Source organism: Pelodiscus sinensis, unplaced genomic scaffold (assembly GCF_049634645.1).
Source record: "Pelodiscus sinensis isolate JC-2024 unplaced genomic scaffold, ASM4963464v1 ctg138, whole genome shotgun sequence".
In the NCBI taxonomy this organism is placed as follows: Eukaryota; Metazoa; Chordata; order Testudines; family Trionychidae; genus Pelodiscus; species Pelodiscus sinensis.
The window spans coordinates 140,485-156,889 of NW_027466007.1; the positions used below are offsets into that span (position 1 = coordinate 140,485).

General features: G+C 50.4%; 1 protein-coding gene across 4 annotated transcripts; it reads right to left on the reverse strand.

Annotated features, from left to right (window-relative positions):
- Window positions 1-1,078: 1,078 nt before the first annotated feature.
- On the reverse strand, window positions 1,079-16,404 carry LOC102458097 (uncharacterized). 4 transcript variants are annotated; one of them, XM_075918064.1, is made up of 5 exons: window positions 16,136-16,404; window positions 15,364-15,444; window positions 5,251-5,377; window positions 4,113-4,226; window positions 1,079-3,546 (listed from the first exon to the last, which is right to left on the reverse strand). In XM_075918064.1, exons 1-5 carry the CDS (start codon window positions 16,256-16,258, stop codon window positions 1,613-1,615), a joined length of 2,379 nt encoding a protein of 792 aa, XP_075774179.1. In that variant the 5' UTR covers window positions 16,259-16,404; the 3' UTR covers window positions 1,079-1,612. The 4 variants fall into 4 exon arrangements, with proteins under 4 accessions (XP_075774179.1, XP_075774178.1, XP_075774181.1 ...); XM_075918063.1 differs by having other exon boundaries at window positions 1,079-3,549; XM_075918066.1 differs by lacking the exons at window positions 5,251-5,377; window positions 15,364-15,444; window positions 16,136-16,404 and having other exon boundaries at window positions 4,040-4,174.
- Between the last annotated feature and the right edge of the window lies 1 nt (window position 16,405).

Sequence of the window (16,405 nt, forward strand, 5' to 3'; positions counted from 1 at the left end):
GACCAGCCCCAGGGACACTCCCCTACAGGGAGCAGCCCCATATCAGTGGTGGAGCCCAACCCATGGGCTGGAGGAAGATGTGCGGGGCGGGGACAAATGTCTAAAGTGAAGGGGGGGCCTGGCCTCAGTGTCCTTCTCCTCATTTCCATGGCTGGGGGATCCTGGCTGCAAAGGAAGGGGAAGGAGGAGGGGGAGGGGGGACTTAAGCCAGGCAGAAGGAGCGTCTGGAGGAGTTTCCCCACGGCCCAGCAGCTCAGCAGCCAGGGCTGCAGCAGGGAGGAGGGGCTGCTGGGGGCTTTTCCTCCTCTGCCAGGGGGTTGCTGAGACCAGGCAGAGCCAGAGGATCATTGACCAGCTGCTGCTGGGTCCTCACCTCAAACACAGGCAGCTAGGTCCCTAGGAACCCCACCCCTCCCCCGATGGGTGTGGGAATGAAGGGGTGGGCTTATCACCCTGGCCAGCCCTAGTCAGGGCCCTGAGAGATTTTCCCCACTGTGAGGGGAGTCCCTGATGTCCCACATGGCGTGGGACATTTTTCATACTGACAACAGCTCCGAGGTTTCTTCCCTGTGTGGATTTGCAGGTGCCTGATACTCCAGGAGCAGCACGTGAAGCTTCCCTCACATTCAAGGTCTCGCTGTTGTGCGGGTCACTGATGTGTGACGTCAAATCAAACCTTTTCCTGCACTTAGGCTGTTCTTAGACTCCCATTGTGGGGAGTCTCATGTTTGGTTAGCATTGAGCATGTCCTGAAGCTTTTCCCACACTCAGGGAATTCAGGAAGCCTCTCTCCTGTGTGGATTCTCCCATGTTTGGGGAACTCACAGTATAATCCGAGCATTTGTGAGGCTTCTCCCCTGTGTGGATTCTCCCATGCTGAATAAGGCTTGAGTGCACTCACAGGCCAAGCATGTATGGGGTGGGTTCTCTGACGGGTATAGAAGGTTGATTTCCAACTGAAACTTTTCCCACACTCTGGGCATGTATAAGGCCGCTTTCCCGTGTGGATTCTCCTGTGTGTAATAAGGGCTGAACATGGTTTAAAGCTCCTTCCGCATTTTGTACCCTCCATAACATTTGTGAAGGGAAGTGGTGAAAGCTTATAGCCACTGAAAATCTACCTTTCTGTAGTTAATAAATATAATTATCTTTTACCTAAAACAATGGGTTTTGCTTGAAGTGCTGCAGCCAGAGGGAGGAGGTGTGGGGGGTGGGGCATTTCCTCCTCTGCTGGGGAGGTTACAGACCAGGCAGAGCCAAAGGGTCACTAACCAGCTGCTGCTAGGTCCTCACCCCAACTATGGGCATCTGGGTCCCTGGGAGCTAAGTGCCCCGGCTTGGTGTGGGAATGGGGGGATGGGCTTATCACCCTGGCCAGCCCTAATCAGGGCCCTGAGAGATTTTCCCCACTGTAAGGGGAGTCTCTGATGTCCCACATGGTGTGAGCTGCACTTGGAGCATTTTCCACACAAAGAACAGCTCCAAGGTTTCTTCCCTGTGTGGATTTGCAGGTGCCTGATACTCCAAGAGCAGCACAAGAAGCTTCCCTCACATTCAAGGTCTCGCTGTTGTGTGGAGTCAAATTGAATCTTTTCCTGCAGTCAGGCTGTTTCTAGTGTTTTTCACGCTTGTGAATTCTCCCATGATTGGCAAGTGACGAACTCTTACTGAAGCTTTTCCCACAGTCAACACATTTATGCAGCCTTTCCTCTGTGTGAGTTGTCCAATGTCTAATAAGCTGTGACTTCTGATTGAAGGCTTTTGCACAGTGTAAACATTTATGTGGTCTCTCCTCGTTGTGGATTCTCCCATGACTAGTAAGTTTTGTTCTGTCGAGAAAACTTTCCCCACATTTGAGACATTTATATAGTTTTTCATCTTTGTGTGTTTTCTGATGCTTAATAAGATGTGATGGACCAATAAAATCTTTCCCACACTCAAGGCATTTATAAGGTCTCTCTCCTGTGTGCACCCTATGGTGCAGAAGAAGGTGTGGCTTCTGAGTGAAGCTTTTCCCACACGTAAGGCATTTATAGGGTCTTTCCCCTGTGTGAGTCCTCTGATGTGTGGTAAGCCTTGAGCGCTCAATAAAACTTTTCCCACAGTTGAGGCATTTATATGGCTTGTCACCTGCGTGGCCTCTCTGATGCTTAATAAGGGGTGAGCGCTGACTGAAATCTTTCCCACACTCAAGGCATTTATAAGGTCTCTCTCCTGTGTGCACTCTCTGGTGTAGAGTAAGTTGTGACTTCTCAATGAAGCTTTTCCCACACTCAAGACATTTATAAGGTCTCTCTCCTGTGTGCACTCTCTGGTGTAGCGTAAGTTGTGACTTCTCAATAAAGCTCTTCCCACACTCCAGGCATTTAAAAGGTCTCTCTCCTGTGTGTACTCTCCAGTGTCTAATAAGCTCTGACTTCCGAATAAAGCCTTTCCCACACTCTAAACATTGATGTGGTCTCTCCCCTGTGTGGATTCTCCTATGATTAGTAAATTTTGTTCTGTCAGCATAACTTTTCCCACATTCGAGACATTTATACAGTTTGTCAACTTCGTGTCTTTTCTGATGCTTAGTAAGATATGATTGACAAATGAAATCTTTCCCACACTCAAGGCATTTATAGGGTCTTTCACCTGTGTGGATTCTCTTATGTTGAATAAGAGCTGAACTGTGTATAAAACTTTTCCCACATTCAAGGCATTTATAAGGTCTCTCTCCTGTGTGCACTCTCTGATGTAGAATAAGCTGTGACTTGTCAATGAAGCTTTTCCCACAGTCCAAGCACTTGTGGGGTTTCTCTCCTGTGTGGGTTGCTTGATGTCTAGTAAGTCCTGTTCTGTCAATGAAACTTTTCCCACAGTCGAGGCATTTAAACGGTTTGTCACCTGTGTGGATTCTCTGGTGCTTAATAAGGGATGAGTGATGACTGAAATTTTTCCCACACTCAAAACATTTAAAAGGTCTCTCTCCTGTGTGTGCTCGGTGGTGTGTAATAAGGCGTGACTTCTGAATGAAGCTTTTCCCGCAGTCCAAGCACTTGTGGGGTTTCTCTCCTGTGTGGATTGCCTGATGTCTAGTAAGTCCTGTTCTGTCAATGAAACTTTTCCCACAGTTGCATTTAAATGGTGTGTCACCTGTGTGGATTCTCTGATGCTTAATAAGGTGTAAGGGGTGGCTGAAATTTTTCCCACACTCCAGGCATTTATAGTATCTCTGGCCCCTGCGCAGTCTCTGGTCTACAATACGACTTGGCTCCCTCCCGAAACTTTCTCCACTGTCAAGGCATGTGTAGGGTTTCTCTTCATCGGGACGTGTCTGCTGGACTGTGCTTTCCTTGGCATCCTTCAATCCTCTACCACTTGGAATTAATTCATCTGGTGTCTTCTGCCTCTCTGACCTGCGTCGATCTCCCCAGGCACTTCCCTGTTCCAAGCCCTGGGGAAAACTCCCTTCAGCTCTTCTCAAGAATGTCTTCTGCAGCTCCACTTTCCCAGGGCCTTCCTGCTCCTGATATTCCTCCTTGTTCTTACTCCCTGTCCTGTCACCTGCTGGGAGAGACAGTATCCAGGCAAAAGTCACTGAATGTGTCAGGAGAGAAATGTCAGAAAAGGGACCAGAAAAGGAGAAAACAAAACAGGGTGACTATTGGGGGGGAAGGGAAATTTCCCCTCTAATCTTTTCCATCTAGGTGTGTAATAATTTTATGTGCACTGAGGCACATGCAGATGTGCACCACCAATGAAAACACAAACCCTGGCTGTGGGCACTCTGCTAATCAGCTGGGCTGCCTTTGAACTTCTCCTGAGCAGCCGCACAAATGCCCAGCTTCCAGGGAACACTGTGGAAGGGAAAGAACATTGGATCCTGCCTCTACATCCCACCCAAACACTCCCAGGGAAGCAAAGTCAGGGAGGAAATTCCCACCAGCGAACAGGATGGGTGGGAAGTCCTGGCTGATATTTGCCTTGAAGCTACGACACCTGCTGATGGCAGCCCTGGTCTGGGCGAGATGGGGCAGAACCGAGGGCTCTCACTCACCGCACATTGGGGGAGTCCCACGTTTTCCCTCCACTTGCCAGATGTTTCTGTCTCAGTTTTCCTCGTTCCTCACCTGTGCAGGTAACTCTCGGGCTCTCCCCTCCCTCATCAGCCTGGAGATCCGGGACCCACGGCTCTTCTCTGCGTTCCAGCCGGGCAATCAGCTCAGGTTTGGAAATGGGGAGTTCTGCACGGGGGGTAAAATCAGGGCACATGGAGTCTTGGGAGAACGTTTGTCACACGGAACATTCCCTGAATTCAATGGGATTCTACGTGAGACTGTGCTAACTCAGACCCCTTAGGAGCAGATATCTGCTCTGTCACACCCTCACTACAAGTTATTGGGGCACGTGTGACCAAGTGGGGATTGTTTTCGCTCTGCCATGTTGCATGTGAGTTCTACTGCCCTGCTGTAACCCCGTGTGTGTGCCTCAGTTTCCCTGGGCACTGCACCAATATCTAGATGGGGGAAGCTACCCTAGCCACAGCATGTACACAATGGCCCATGCTCTTTGTAGCCTGAGTCCAGGAAGGGGTGCAGCCAGGGGGCATCTTTTACCTGGGAAGGAGAATAAAAGGCAGAGGAGGGACTCGGGGGCCAGACTGCTAGGTGGGGGCTCAGGCACTCTCAGGTGGCTTGGAGTGAAGGGAGGGGGTCAAGGGCCCTTGGCTGTGGGCCCCCCTCTCTCCAAGATGGGTTGTACTGGCTGCTCCTAGTTCCTGTGCTAACAAGTCTGTTCTATGCTGTGTCCCTGTAAACCAATAAAACCATCTGCTCTCCCTGTTGGCTGAGAGGCAAGTCTGCCTGTGGATGGGGCGTGCAGGGCCGAGTGGTTCCCCCTACTCGGTGACATCCTCCCACACACTTAGCTCAGGTGTTAAACTCCTCCCTATTTCCAAACCAGCAGAACCCAGAGCCCTCCCCAGGGACAGCAGGTGAATGGTGCACGGAGGAGAAACAACACAGGCAGGGTCATACCCTGCTCCTGGCCCTGAGGAAACTGCAGAAATGGGAGTGACTGAGCATGTCCATTGGGTTTCTGACTCCTCTGCCCCAATGGAAGGGGATGGTGATGAAAGTGTCTCTCACTCTGGAGCTGTGGGAGCTGTGACCCTTCTCCCTTAACTCAGCTCACCAGGGAAAACTGGACCAGAGTCAGATACGCAGACCCCCCCGGTGTCTTATAACCAAGGGGCTAGAACTCCCTTACCCAGCGATGCCAGAATCTCGTAGTTCTCCTGCATGACGTCCCTGTAGAGGGCTCTCTGAGTGGGGCCCAGCAGCGCCCCCTGCCCCGCGGTGAAATACACAGCCACCTCCTCGAAGGTCACCCGCATCTGCAACAACAAGAGTCCCCCGCTCAGCCCCTGCTGCCCCAGCCATGACCCTGCTCGTGGGAGAGGAAGCCTGGAGAAGCAGAATCCCACTTAGGGTAGCCAGTAGGCTGCAGGGGGTAGGAGAAGGGGAGAGCTGTTTGTGCCCCCAGCAGACAGAGAGGGGAGAAGGTTGCTCATTCGAGAGATGTTAAATGAATAGTTGAGTAACCTCATGAATTCCTATCAGTTACTCAAACAAAATACAGGACTATGTAGCACTTTAAAGACTAACAAGATGGTTTATTAGGTGATGAGCTTTCGTGGGCCAGACCCACTTCCTCAGATCAAATAGTGGAAGAAAATAGTCACAACCATATATACCAAAGGATACAATTAAAAAAAAATGAACACATATGAAAAGGACAAATCAAATTCAGAACAGAAGGGGGATGCGGGGAGGGGAAATGTCTGTGAGCTAATGGTATTAGAGGTGATAATTGGGGAAGCTATCTTTGTAATGGGTAAGATAGCTAGAGTCTTTGTTGAGACCCCTGCGTAGAGTGTCGAATTTTAGCATGAATGACAGTTCAGAGGATTCCCTTTCAAGTGCAGATTTAAAAGGCTTCTGAAGCAGGATGCAGGTAATTAAGTCGTTGAGACAGTGTCCTTTCTGGTTGAAATGGCAAGAAACTGTTTTTTCTTTGTGATCCTGTCTAATATCTGTTTTGTGGGCATTGATCCTTTGGCGAAGTGTCTGAGACGTTTGTCCAATGTACAAAGCAGATGGACACTTTCGGCACATGATGGCATAAATTATATTTCTGGATGCACAGGAATATGTGTTCTTGATCTTATAACTCACTTGGTTAGGTCCAATAATGGTATCAGCAGAGTGAATATGTGCCTTTGTATCAGGGGGTGCGTGGCCTATCAGCATGGGGTACCAGGCAGGAGCTGGTGCTTGAGGGGAGCCAGTTTAAAAACCAACTCCCCTCGTGGACCAGCTGCCTGTCGCCCTGTATTGCTGCCTCTGATACAGCAACACAGGGTGGCAGCAGCCCCTGTCTGGGCGGGTGGGTCTGAGCTCCCAGACTTGAAACGAGCCAGAACTAAGCTGGGCTGCCTGCCTGCCTACCTCCTAATACACTTTAAATACAGAGCCATAGCGGGGTAGGTCCAGGACCCAGTGAGAGCCAGCCCAGAGCTGAGCTGCTGGCTAGCTTGCTAAAAAATTTACTGCCAGGGGGAGGAAGAGATGTAGTTTATAGCTACAGTGACCATATTTTCTGAACCAAAAATAGGGACACATTAGTCATGCCCCCTGACACCACTAGCCACACCCTTGACCCCTTAGGTCCCACCTGCCACAGGAAGTCTCACCCCTGGGGGTAGTACTTCTAGGGTCAAGATGGACACATGCCCTGAAGTAAAGGGTGACATGTGACCCCTCTAAGAACTCCTCCCATCATCCTCTACCAATAGGGATGGATCTGGGCACTATAGAAGCCCCCCATGCAACTATACTGCAATTGCATTAATCCAGGCCCCAGACCTAGGGTCCCATGACACTGCAGCACTAGGGACCCTAGTTCTCATCTTGATTCAAGATGAGAACCCAGATCCGAGACCTATTACTTTGCAGTGTAGATGCAGCTCCATTTGATTTAAGGCCTGGGAATCATCCAGAACTATCCCACAATTTCATGGGACAACTTCCTTAGGCCTCTTAACGAATGATGCTTACCAGTTCCAATTAACTAATAATCAGAGGGGGGTTAGGGCAGCTCTGCACCTGCTGCGGACAGGGAGCTGCTCCAGCCCCACTGCAGACAGGGGTTGCTGTGGACAGGGGCTGTTCCGGAGGGGGGCTGGGAGCTGGCAGCAGCCCCAGTGTGACCTAACATTAACCGCTTAACCGACGAATGGGAATTTACATCCCTAATGAGATGTACTACAACTGCCTTTTTTGAAGTTACTGCAAAACTATCAAGTATCCTCTGTTTCCACAAGCCAGAATGACAATAATGAACTAACCACGGCAATAACAGGATGGAGAAGACCATGTCACTAATCCTCACCACCACTGCTTGAAAGGTACATTTCCGATGGAGATCAATTGGGGGCTGGGCTATTTTATATGTAAAGCTACTGAGAAATGTATACGTCAATACCACAACGGCAATGCCTATATTATATAAATAATACCTAATAATAATTGCCAAATGAGACCACTTCCCAAGCTGTGTACGAAGGGTCTGATGCAATTTAAATTTTAAGCGAGGAGTGGGCTCAAAGCAATCTGTTGACATTATCCAAGAAGATCCAGTTAACATTTAGTCACCCTTCAAAAATCAGTCCAGTCAGTCAAAACCCCACTGCATGGTAGAGGCAATCCTTGAAGAAAATTGGCAAGACTTTGAATTGACTTCTTCTGACAGCAGTGCTTTCGCTAACGTGGGGTCTTTAACACAGGTTTCACTTTGTGTGTCAGGATAACTTAGAAATGTGGTGTCATAGCTAACTCCATTCAAATCTAGGCAACATGCAGCCCAAAGACAGAAGAACAAATCCCTTGAAAATGGAAGGCAAAACACCTCACCTCTTCACAGAGCTCACAAAGGGCTTGTTCCTCCAGACACACAAGTCACGACAATCCTCTCTGGAGAGGCACGATACATCCTGCCTCTCTGTGGACATGCCAAGTGTTTTCACGTGGCGTTTTAACACGTGGTTTAAATCATCAACTGCTTAGATGAAGAAGACTCAAAGACTCCATCATCCACACAGGAGTGATGTGGTGATTTCACCTCTGTAGTAACAGACCTGATCTCTCTGTGGGCTCCTCTGGAGCAGCAGGGAGCCTTGGAGGGGAGCCTGGACTACTCTGCCTTGTCCAAAGTGTGGATTTTTGGCCTGTTTCAAGTATGGTGCGACAAAGCTTGCAGGCAGAGCCCAAAAGTCAGGAAATGTTTTGCATAACAATGCAGATGAAGCATGGTACACGAGACCACGTCAAGAAAACACAGGACAAGCGACCTTGTACTGGTACTTGTTTCTGATAAGCAAAAAGTATAAATGCAGTCATAAAACTGTCAACTACGCACATAGCAGCAACATCCTGAGCAGCACGATGTACCACAAACAGGGGCATTGGGCATTTTACGTATCCTACACAATGGCTGCGTCTAGACCGGCATGATTTTGCGCAAATACTTGTAACGGAAAAGTTTTTCTGTTAAAAGTATTTGTGCAAAAGAGCGTCTATACTGGCACGTGCTTTTGCACAAAAGCATCAGTGCCAGTGTAGATGCTCTCTTGCGCAAGAAATTAACTTGGCTGTCTACACTGGCCCTCTTGCGCAAGAATACTTGCGCAAGAGGGCTTATCCCTGAGCGGGAGCATCAGAATATTTGTGCAAGAACCACTGATTTTGTGCAGTACCAAGTCAGTGTTCTTGCACAAATACTCGCGGCCAGTGTAGACAGGCGGCAAGATTTTGCGCAAAAGCACTTGCTTTTGCACAAAATCTTGCCAGTCTGGATGCATCCAAGATGTAATCAATTGGTATATATTATTAGAACAACCAACTCTCGCTTTGCTATAAATTGGGCTTAGTAAGAACAATTGGTGGTAGGGAATGGGCAGGATTGCCCCACACGTCCTATTCAATGTAACTAGAAGTAATAAGGCGCTTCACACCAGCGGCCCAGTGTGTGGCGTTCCAATGCGTGGGAAGAAACAGAACCACGACCTCCTGCCTGGCACTGTAGGTAGCGTATGGGTGAAGTTTATTATTGTATATAGTAGATCTTTTAGTAATTCCTTTTGCATAGCTTTGCGTGGTATTCATTGCTTTAGAATTGATAATATTTAAGGTTTAAATTGAATAGTAATTGTTCTTAAGGCTTGTAAAACAAACAACTATATTAACTTCTTAAAGCCTGCAATAAATAAGAAAGGGTTAAGTACCCCTGGCGTGTCCTGGTTTCACTTGGATGTAAAATAAATCGAACCACATGACAAGCCTGCAGCAGTCTCTCCGGAGGAGAGGCTAGGAGTGCCTCTATTTCAGTAGTTCTTAAACTTTTTTACCCCTGGACCAACTGGCTCAATATAAACCTTTTTGTGGACCACCAGTTTCTGCAAAACTTATCATTAATTACATACTTACACCCGAGCCATTTTGCTAGTGCTGCATCTGGGGAGAACAGTTTAATTTAAATTATTAAACAGATTAAGCGTTTTAGCTTTCTCATATTAGTTTATCAAATTTCATTTTAAATAAAGCAAAATATTTATTTTACTTTCCAACACAAAATGTTTCACTGTTTTTTTTTATTTATGGCGGTGGTGGGCAACCTTTTTTGGGTTGGGGATCACTGACCCACAGAAAAAAATCGGTTGGGGACCACACAAGCAAGAAGCAAGGGAGCACTGAGGTTCAGGTCTTCCCACAGGTCAGATTTACTTTTTTGGTGGATTTTATGGACCCCCTTAGGTTCTAGGATAGGGACAAAAATGAAGGGCTCATGTTAGGATTGAAAGTTTTATCCTTTTTATATTTGTATTTTTAGGTTTAATAATGTAGCAATGTAAGGTAACATATCACATTTAAACTAAGCCCTTTTGTTTTAAAATTTAGTGAGTTTAGTAAGTAAGGAAATAGAGTTTTGGTATCATGTCTATGTTAATGAGACTAGACGGATGTTGAAGGCTGAAGTTTTAATTGTTTGATTTACAATGCCTCTTGTTTTGCCCAATATGAGATACTAATGTTATGCATTTCTTCCACAGGCCTTGTAAAAGATTGTTTATGTATGGAAGTAGTATGTATGTGTCGAGATAAAGGTGCGAAGGTTATTTCTCAGGACCAGATGGCCAAAGAAGGAGGGGAGAGCGTGGGTGAAAACAGACTGATTGGCATCAGAAGAACCATCAGTTACCAACCATCAGTTACCACCAGCAGGGCCAAAGAGTGATCGGGTTGGCAGACTGACGGCTTTAAAGTGAAGCAAGTACCCCTAAAAGACAATTGATTACAGGATGAGCTTTGGAAATGTTCTGGGAATGATTGACATCAACAAGATAACATGCCGGTCACAGACTGACACAGCGGAATCCATAGACTTCAACAGAGAAAAGGATTATAAAAGCAGGATGCTTTGCTATGGAACTTTGTCATCTTGCCACCAACTCCGGATGAGCATCAGATTGTGACCGACAAAAGGCCCTGCTCTCCTTCTGTGTTCAATCTAGCTGGCCGCTACAGCTACGTCTAGACTGCAAGCCTCTTTCGAAAAAAGAGCATCTGGACTACAGCCAGTACTTTTGAAAAAGCAAGCCGCTTTTCCGAAAGAGAGCACCCAGGCAGTCTGGATGCTCTCTTTCGAAAAAGCACAGTTTGCATTACGTAACGCCTTTTTCAAAAGAGCACATTAAAAAAAAAAGGCGTTATTACTCATAAAGCTAGGTTTCCCGTGGTCGAAAAAACTGCCGCATTCTTTCAATTTACTTTCAAAAGAACACGGCAGCAGTCTAGATGCAGGTAAAGATTTTTTGAAAAAAGGCCACTTGTTTAGAAAACTCCCTGTAGTCTAGACACACCCTAGATTAATACAGACTCTGGACTGGTAACTATAACATTGTCTGGCAGGACTGTGTGTGTGAGTGAGTGACTGAAAAGCATATGCAACTGTTGTGTTCTCAATAAATGCAGTGTACTGCCTTTTCCCCTATAAAAGATCTTCTGTGCTTCATTTAAGCATAACATTCAGTGTGCAGGACAGGGCTGCCAGTGAATGGGATAGGGATGGGGGTGCAGGATCGGGGAAGGAGATGGGGGACAAAAGGCGGAAAGGTTGTGAGGTCTGGGTGGCAGGTAGGGTGCAGAAGCAGGCTGGGAGTAAGGTGTCTGGCCAGGTGAAGGGAGCAGAAGCAAGGGAGGGAGCAGTGTGTGGCCAGGAGGGAGGGTGCAGGAGCAATAGTGGATGCCAGACCAGGGTGGGGGTATGGTGTCTGGCCAGGAGGAAGGGTGCAGGAGCAGATCGGGGATAGGGTGTCTGGCCAGGAGGGAGGTTGCAAGAGCAGGCGGGGGTAGAGACTGCACTTCCCTGGTCCATCACCCTCAGGACCTGACTGATCCCGGTTGAGGATTTTTCTCCAGACCAGGCCACTTCAGGCCCCCTGTTGCCATCCCCCCACTACACTTCCTGGTACCCCCACTTCCTCCAGCCCAGCATTGGCTCCCTGCACCCCACTCCCCTGCAGCCCAGCTGAGCCGAGCGCCCGTTCCCAGTGACCCTCCTCCCCTGCAGCTCTGCTGAGCCACGTGAGGTTCCCTGTGAGCCGTCCCCCGGCCCAGCTAAGCCAAGTGCCGGTTCCCAGTGCCCCCCCCCACACACACACACAGCCCAGCTGAGCAAAGTGCCAGTTCCTGGCACCCCCCACTCCTGCAAATTACTTGCTTTTGCACACACCCAAGAGGCATAGCCTCCCGCTGCTCCTATTGGCAGATTCTGGAGCAGCAGGGAAATCTGCAGGAAGTTTCCCCGACTCCTATTTTCCCAGCTGAGGGAGGGGAAGGGGAACAGCAGTCTGCCGCTGCTTCTAGCTACCTTTGGAATCTTGGGACTTTTGGGGACATTTCAATGCCAGCATGGGAGATTAAAAATTGGGACCGTCCCCGAAAATCCAGGACAGATGGTCAGCATATCTATAGCATTAACCCATAAGCTTTTGCTCATTGGTTAATCAGTTAATTGACTATGCTATTACAGCCGTAGCTCATTCCTCACATGCCTGACAGGCACAGGCTGCTCCGGGAAGCAGAGCGCTGAGCTGGGGGCAGGGACAGGAATCCTGACAGCTTTGTCACATCACTGGAATATAATGTGAGCAGCCAGGTCACTGCTGCACCCACTAATGGGTGTTTGCTCCACGTTCTAGACAAAGTGGGCCTTGTGAGGTGTCAAATGAAAGCTTATGCTCTCCTGATTCTATGTCTGCTACTCATATATGTGTGTGATTTTTGCATGTGAAGTGATGAATATGGGCTCTCTTCTTGTATTTTGAATGTTCTCTGCCTAGGAGGGAGCAATGGGCCAGGACTGTCTATTATGAGGGATGATTGTTCAGTGAATGGCTGTGCTAACTAGCAGTGCTTCATAGACAATGGCTCTCAGAGTGGCCAACACACACCTGAGGAATGCATCTGGAAACCTGCAAACCAGCCTGTCTGTCATGACTACTTGCACGAGAGAGACAGACAGACAGGTCACTTAATCGTGTGACCAGCTCCAGTTTGGGAGGCCCCAGGAATATAACACCATGAGGCCATCTCCATCTTGTCTTCAATCCTGCTCCTGATTCCATCCCTGCTAGGGACAGAGAGCCGGGAAGGATTTGCTGACCCGTCCTGACACAGGATGTACACCAGAGACTTTTGAGCTGACAGTTTGTAACATCACTGCTAAGAGTCTGCATCAAGCACTTGGGGATTGATGTATGTAACGTATTCTCTTTAACAATATACAGGACCGTGTAGCACTTTAAAGACTAACAAGATGGTTTATTAGATGAGCTTTCGTGGGCCAAACCCACTTCCTCAGATCAAAGGCCCACGAAAGCTCATCATCTAATAAACCATCTTGTTAGTCTTTAAAGTGCTACATAGTCCTGTTTTTTGTTTCAGCTACACCAGACTAACACGGCTACGTTTCTATCTCTTTAACAATGTCACTCTCAACCTTTTCTTTCTTTTATTAATAAACCTATAGATCAGTGCTTCCCAATTTTATTTGGCCATGGAACCCCTAGGGTTGCCTTTAAAAAAAGGCCCCCGCCACATTTCGTCGAGAAAAAAAACACACCCCCGTCGCTGTGATTCCTGCTCTGTCTCTTTAAGAGGGGACAGGGGAGTGCTGGCTCTTTGTGGATCACTTGCTCCCTTCCTCTCTCCACCTATCCTCCTCCCCCCCAGGGTTCCTCGGAGCACCAATTGGGAAACACTGCTTTAGATTTGGCCTACCATGCTCTTGTGCGTAAGGTCTGAGGCATAAATTGCTCTGGGACCATGACTGGTCCTTTGGGACTGGGAGGATCTGTTCAGAGTTGGTGAGATTGGGTATTCTAACCTCTCACCTGTGCAAGGTCTGAGTCTGCTTCTGGCACAGAGAAAGCTGGGGTGTCGGTGGGGTTTTGCTGGCCACATTGGCAGCTGACGTGCTGTGTGATGGGTGTGTTGCCTATGTAGGAAAGGACTCCGGTCATGGGCTGCAAGCAGGGCTGGCTCTAGGTTTTTTGCTGCCCCAAGCAAAAAAATTCCCCCCTCCTTTTTTTGTTGGCTTTTACACGTTTGCACTTTGCAGTGGTTTTTTGTTTGTTTCTTTGTTTTTTGTTTTCATCCTGGCATTTTAGCCCTATAAATAGCAAATATAATTTTAATTATTTTTTTTCCATAAAGGCAAAGGCACTTCAAGGAAACTCCCCCTCCCCTTTAACTCGCTGCTGGGTTACAACAGCTTTTTCCCTGCCCTGTCCAGCCCCTCCCTATAGACAAGGACCCCTCACTCCAGACTCACAGGAGGAGCAGAGTGCAGGGACAGCACAGAGCCAGAGGGGCATGGAGACTGGGGGAAGCAGGGAAACTGGGGTGCTGGGTTGTGCAGAGCCAGAGGAGTGCAGTGAACAGTGTGGGGCGTACAGGGGTGGTGCGGGGAAAAGGAGGCACAGAGCCAGAGGGACACAGGGATTGGGGGGAGCAGGTTGTGGGGTGCAGGGGAGGCACAGGGAATGGGATGCAGGGAATGAGAGGGGCAGAGAGATTGGGGTCCAGGGGCAGTGAAGGGAATGGGGGGCACAGACCCAGACGGGCACAGGGAAAAGGAGCTGCAGGGTGCAGAGGGTACGCAGAGCTAGAGGGGCGCGGGGACCAGGGTGCAGGGGTGGTGCAGGGAATGGGCGGCGCAGAGCAGAAGGATGCATGGAATGGGGGGAGCGGGGTGCAGCGGAGGCACAAGGAATGGGATGCGGGGAATGGGAGGGGCAGAGGGATCAGGGTCCAGGGGCAGTGTGGGGCACAGACCCAGAGGGGCACAGGAATCAGGGGAAGCAGGGTGCGGGGTGCAAGGATGGCGCAGAGCCAGAGAACAGGGAGAGCAGGGGGACTGGGGTGCAGGGCAGGCACGGGGAATGAGAGGGACAGAGAGATCGGGGTCCAGGGGCAGTGAGGGGAATGGGGGGCACAGACCCAGAGAGGCACAGGGATCAGGGGGAGCAGGGTGCAAGGGTGGTACAGAGCCAGAGAGCCAGGAAACAGGGTGACTGGGGTGCAGGGCAGCAGGGTGTGGGGTGCAGGGAAGGCACAGGGAACAGGCGGTGTGGAGCCAGAGGGGCATGGGGCGGGCTCAGCGAGCTGGGCAGCTGGCAGGGAGCGGTCTCTCGCTGGTGACGGGGGCTAGGGCTGCGTCAGGACTGGAGCCGACGGGGCAGGGCGAAGCGTAGGCACACAGTGCTCCACAGCCAACTCCCTGGGACACGCAGCCAGAGCCAAGCTCCCACGGCCCTTTAAAATCAGCGGAGTGGGGCAGGGTGGGGCGGGGCAGCTGCTTACCTGGAAATGTGCCGCCCCAAGCACGTGTTTGATTTGCTGGTGCCTAAAGCTGGCCCTGGCTGTCAGTAGCCCTGGTTTTGAGCAATTTGCCCTGAAAAGACCCTCTCAGTGGTGCCCAGACCCAACCTGATATATTTACATTTCACAGCAGCCTCTGGCCGGTGGAGTCAGACTCCGGCCCTGGGAGCCTAGGTAGTTTTCCCTTCCCTGGGTCAGAAATGGGGCAACATCACCCTCTTCTCCCAGCCAATGGGCCTGTTCAGAAAATCAGCCTCTGATTGAATGTGTTCCTGAAGGTTTATCACACCCTGTCACCTCGCCCTCCCTCCAGGTGTGTTTCCTGCCCCTCCCCTCTACAGTAAGTCCCACCCCTTGCAGCTCCCTGAAAATCCCCTACCTGAGCTGGCTTCATCACAGCCATTACCCTGCCTTGTCTTCTGGGCCGATCTGGAGCAAAACGTGGACGTGATTCCTCAGCCTGTCAGGGCAAGGGAGAAGGTTACAAAAGGGGCCACTTGAATCCATGTAAAACCGCAACCCCTCCCACTTCAGACTCTCTCCCCGCAGACAGACACTGGGTTCTGTCAGGCTGGGAAAAGCCTCAGTCAGTTTGTTACAGCCCAGACCTGACCCCTCGCACCTGCACTGAAACACGTGGCCCTTTTAACTCCCCCCCCACACACACAGACCCCAAGGGCAGAGTCTCTAAGAAAAATGTTAGGAAAGAGCAGCATCAAAGGAGCCACTTTGGGGGATCCCCAACACTAGACCCAAGGGCAACACATCCCCCAAGCTTCTGAGCCTTGAGGGGGCCCCCCCCCCAGAACTGTCAGGCTTGTCCAACCAGTTTCCGGGGGGGAAGAAAATTCCCCACTGGCTGCTGGGTGGGGCAGCCCCTAACTCTCCCTCACCCCATAGGGGAGGGGCGTTGCCTTGTGTCCCCGCCCCGTTCCCTCAGCCAGGCTGATCTGGTTCCCACAGTCTCTCTTCCCTATGACCCTCCCCCATCACCTCCTCCATTCCAGCCCTATAATCCCCCAGCCCCTTGCATCCGCCTCCTGCCCGCACCCTCCTGCACCGTATCCTCCTCCTGCAGCCTGGGGCCCGCTCCTCGGGTGTGTGTGGGGGGGAATAGGCGGGGAGGGGAAGAGAGAAGGGGTGTCTCTTACCTGCCCCCAATTGCTGCCCGTCCTGGGTAAGGGGCTGGGCCAGGCAGGAGCTGGCCCAGCTGGGGGCACCGCCCCGGGAGCGGCTACCGGGGAGCAGGGGGCCCACGCCAGAAGCGCAGCCATCTCCCCTGCCCAGGGAAGGCAGCGTGCGGGGCCAGCTGCAGCCAGCGTTCCACAGCACGTGCCCCGCGTCCGGCTGAGACCAGCCCCTTGGCACGCGCCCCCCGGTTAACCAACTGCGTTCCGGCCCCTGCCCGCCTACGCCGGCAC

Excerpts from the sequence above, each read along its gene's own strand:
- LOC102458097 (XM_075918063.1), bottom strand. The coding sequence starts at position 16,258 with ATGGCTGCGCTTCTGGCGTGGGCCCCCTGCTCCCCGGTAGCCGCTCCC. Across the intron at positions 15,445-16,135 it reads CGGGCAGCAATTGGGGGCAG|GCTGAGGAATCACGTCCACG; the intron begins GTAAGAGACACC and ends TTGCCCTGACAG. Across the intron at positions 4,227-5,250 it reads CGAGATTCTGGCATCGCTGG|AACTCCCCATTTCCAAACCT; the intron begins GTAAGGGAGTTC and ends CCCCCCGTGCAG.